This window comes from Limulus polyphemus, unplaced genomic scaffold, assembly GCF_000517525.1.
Source record: "Limulus polyphemus unplaced genomic scaffold, Limulus_polyphemus-2.1.2 Scaffold647, whole genome shotgun sequence".
In the NCBI taxonomy this organism is placed as follows: domain Eukaryota; kingdom Metazoa; phylum Arthropoda; class Merostomata; order Xiphosura; family Limulidae; genus Limulus; species Limulus polyphemus.
In genome coordinates this window covers 316,403-320,338 of record NW_013666257.1, presented here as the reverse complement: position 1 = coordinate 320,338, position 3,936 = coordinate 316,403, and the positions used below count along the sequence as shown (strand labels likewise).

General features: G+C 28.3%; 1 protein-coding gene across 1 annotated transcript in view; it reads right to left on the bottom strand.

Annotated features, from left to right (window-relative positions):
- The window catches only part of LOC106459675 (phosphatidylinositol transfer protein alpha isoform-like), a 38,756-nt gene that overhangs the window by 29,261 nt on the left and 5,559 nt on the right, over positions 1-3,936 (bottom strand). Inside the window, exon 2 of the mRNA XM_022386210.1 lies at positions 1,019-1,049. Within this exon, the coding sequence (XP_022241918.1) occupies positions 1,019-1,049 (31 nt within the window). The remainder of the gene's footprint in view (positions 1-1,018; positions 1,050-3,936) is intronic.

Sequence of the window (3,936 nt, the reverse complement as noted above, 5' to 3'; positions counted from 1 at the left end):
AGCTAAGACAGTTTTATTTTTCTAACAGAGTGGTTGGCCTTTGGAATGGGATGCCTTCAGATGTTGTAGAGGCAGTAAATTTAAGTCAGTTTAAGAAAAAGCTTGATAAGTATATGAATGAAAAGGGCTGAGTTTTTTAATCATTTTAATTTAGTTTTGAAGATGGAACAGCCAAGATGGACCAATAGGTCCCATGTTGTCCCAAAATATTATGTTATGTTACTCCTCATTAGATTAAGCTACTTTCCTGGCTCCTAAAAGTTAGATATATTTAAAAAACCCTGTTACTGAAGCTTTGTGGAACTTATTTCAGAGAAATAATTCAAAGGAATATAAATAAATCTTTTTGTAGGCATAATCTTAATTTAAAAAACAAAAAAATCTATTTCATACATGCATAAAATATTAAATGAGTTAAACTATACCATAAAATCAAACAATACATTAGTTTATACATAAAATTTGTCGAGAAAGAGAAAATGTGACAGTCTTGATAATTATGTACTACCCTCTTACTTTGATGTATGTATATTATAGTTCTTCATTATCTATTTTAAAGATATTTTTAGAAGAGTTGATAGTACTGGAATTTACACTTCCACGGATTGCACTGTCCCGGGTAACACTTTTATCTGTGTGTGTATTCTGATTGAACGTGATAAAGACTTCAGTACTGAGACCAAAACATTATTCAGTTTTAATGATTTCTTGACAAATCAGGTATTCAAAATTAATTATTCTGAATTTTGTATCACATCCTCAATTTATAATGTGTAACACATAACACAAGATCATGGTCCACAACTATGAGCTTCTTTCAAATACTACTGTTGAAATCTACATATAAGGTTACAAAATTGTTCATAAAGAAATACAAGCAACTCAACATAAAACAGATTTAACAAACCATTATATTACAGAAATATTAATATTATTTATATACAATATATATATATATAATATTTTTTACAAATGAAACCAAGTGCAAATATTACTATAGAATATATCATCTACATACCTCTTCAACAGTCAAAGGCAAAATTACACGGCTGAGGAAAGAGAAGTATAATTAGTAATCAATATGAATGTTCATGCATGTTTTATAAGTGATATTATTAATAACTTGCTATGGCTTTAAATAATAATTTCAAGCTTCATCATTTATGTTGTATATCATTAAAAATTATTTACAAAAATCTCTTTTTTTAATATTTACACTGGAAAGTGATTATCTGTTATCATATAATTGAAAAAAGTATTAAAAATAATTTGTTGTGGCAAAAATACAATGAATATTAAACATAAGCTCATTGATTGGTATCTAGAAGTGACCTCAATTAACAGATTTGGTTTTGTTATATCGCTTGTTTTAATTTTATCTACCATAATGGCTTACCATGAATAAACGATATTTCCAGACTTCTAATTGAATTCTAAGTCATGTGTTTGTTTGCAACTTAGTTCCATATTAAAATCAATTTAGTGACTTTTTATGGTAGTTAATGTCCTCTAAATTAAGGCAAATTTTGGCTACTTATCCTGATAGTTTTGATAAAAATATCCTATTTTCACATAACTGTTAAATTAAACATATACATAATAACAAATACTTGAAAAAATAATAACACATAAATGAAAACTTTTATTACATAAAAACTTGTTACTGTTGTATACTCCTGTTTACATACAATCTTCAGAACATATTCTTATGTAAAAATATGTCATACTCACTAAGACCTACATTAAACTCTAAACTCCCCTTTTTCCCCATTAGACCTACATATCATTATTAAATATTTCTTATATCCACTAAAACAGATAAAATATTGATTAATCTAACATTATTTTCTCAAGCTGTAAACCAAAATGATTGTCATAATGCTATCGATCACAAATGCAGTGACAAAGTATCACATACTCGAAGATATCTGATACATTTAATTATTCTAGGTTACTAATTTATAACAGATATTTCCCACTTCTACTCATCATCAAACACAATTTTGTTTTCATTTCTGAATATAGTTAACAACAGCTACATTAGGAAATATGCAAGACGTACACAAAACTTCTATAGATGAGATCTTTTAAAGGTGCAGCAGATAAGATCTTTGCATCTCACTTGAACCCACTAAGCATTTTTCAGAATTAAATCTATTAAATACTTGAATCATTGCACAAAACCTTGATCTGCCCTAAAAGTATAAAAAACATATTACAACTTAGCAAGCAGCTTGCACATATAAAGCACATGATGAATCCAATATATATTACTTGTATTATTATATTAAAATATTTTAACCTTCCTTTAAACACAATAAAAAATTTTAGGATCTGACATCCTAAGTAAGAACCTCCATCATACTTTCTACCTCTCATACCATGCCCCCACATAAGCAAGACCTAAACATGGAGTACATTCCTAACTTTGATAAGGCTATTTGAAATTACAACAAATCCACAACTTTTACTTGTAATTGAATAATACAATTTTTTGATGTTATAAATTACAATCACTTTAACATATACATACCAACAATTCCTAGACATGGTTATTCTTAAGTTACATTATGCTTGTGAGTATTCCGAAATTATAACAGACACCGTTCTTGGCCAATTTGGTTCATCAGATTATCAATAATCAAACTTGTTTAATCAAGACTCCCTTGATTCCAGCTTTCTACAGGGATATAATTTGCTTAATTTGTGCATTCACGTCCAGCATGAAGATACCTGCTCAGAACTCTGACTAACATGTCATTTCTTTGTCACTTGTTTGATGAATTAACTTTGACTCAATTATCACAAACATGTGGTCATCTTAAATCATCTCAACAGTCAGTCATATGACAATAGTTAACACTGAACATAATCGTATAGAATGTATAATGTTTAAAGAATAATGTATAATGTTTTTTTTGTCATATGACAATAGTTAACACTGAACATAATCGTATAGAATGTATAATGTTTAAAGAATAATGTATAATGTTTTTTTTGGTCAAATGACAATAGTTAACACTGAACATAACTGTATAGAATGTATAATGTTTTTACTGTTAAATTGTTCTTTACATAAATATGTAAAGTACTGTAAACATATGACATTATGTATGCTAGGCTGCATTAAGGAGAAAAAGAGCAATGTGAGCAAGCCAGCTGTCCCCATAACATTGTACGGACTATACCATGTACTTTAAAGTTACCTGTTAGAATTATTAGTAATACATACAAGTTTTCCATATTAATTTATAATGTAGAATTCTAAAAACAATGGTTTTGCCACTCGACACATTATATCACTTATCCAATCTGTGTGCATTGCATGTTATTATTTATGATGTTTAAAGTAACAGTTCCTGGGAATCCACACAATTCCTTTATTGTGTTGAACTAGTCAAGGCTAAAGTGGATGTTCTATGATGTGTGCACATGGAAGTCATCACAGAATCCATGTTAATTTCCTTTTAGGATGTCATGTTTTACAAAATTATTTTTACAAATCTTCTTTTATAAGACTCTAGAATTTTTCCCATAGTAAGAGTAATAAGAATTGGCTTTTCATTTTAAAGGCAATACTTGACACCCATTTAACCCTATTACAGACAGTGTAAAGGTCAAGGGTAAGCTTGTTTAACTTTTCAGCATGGGCTCAGTCCCTGGGACTGACTTTGTAACCATTTTATGCTTGTTATAGTTTTCATACTATAAGTTTTAAATTAGTAAGCTAATGTTAACAAAATTTGGCACATTATCAGTATACAAAATATCAATTTTTGCTATTAAGTTTTAAGGTTTGTAAAGCAATTTTTTTCTTTTTTGCGTGTTGCTTATTTATCATGCAAAGTAATATTCATTTTAAGATTAAAGATGCTTTTATGCATCAGAAAAATTTTGAAATTTCACATGAGAAATCTTTTTAATGTTGAAATAGTT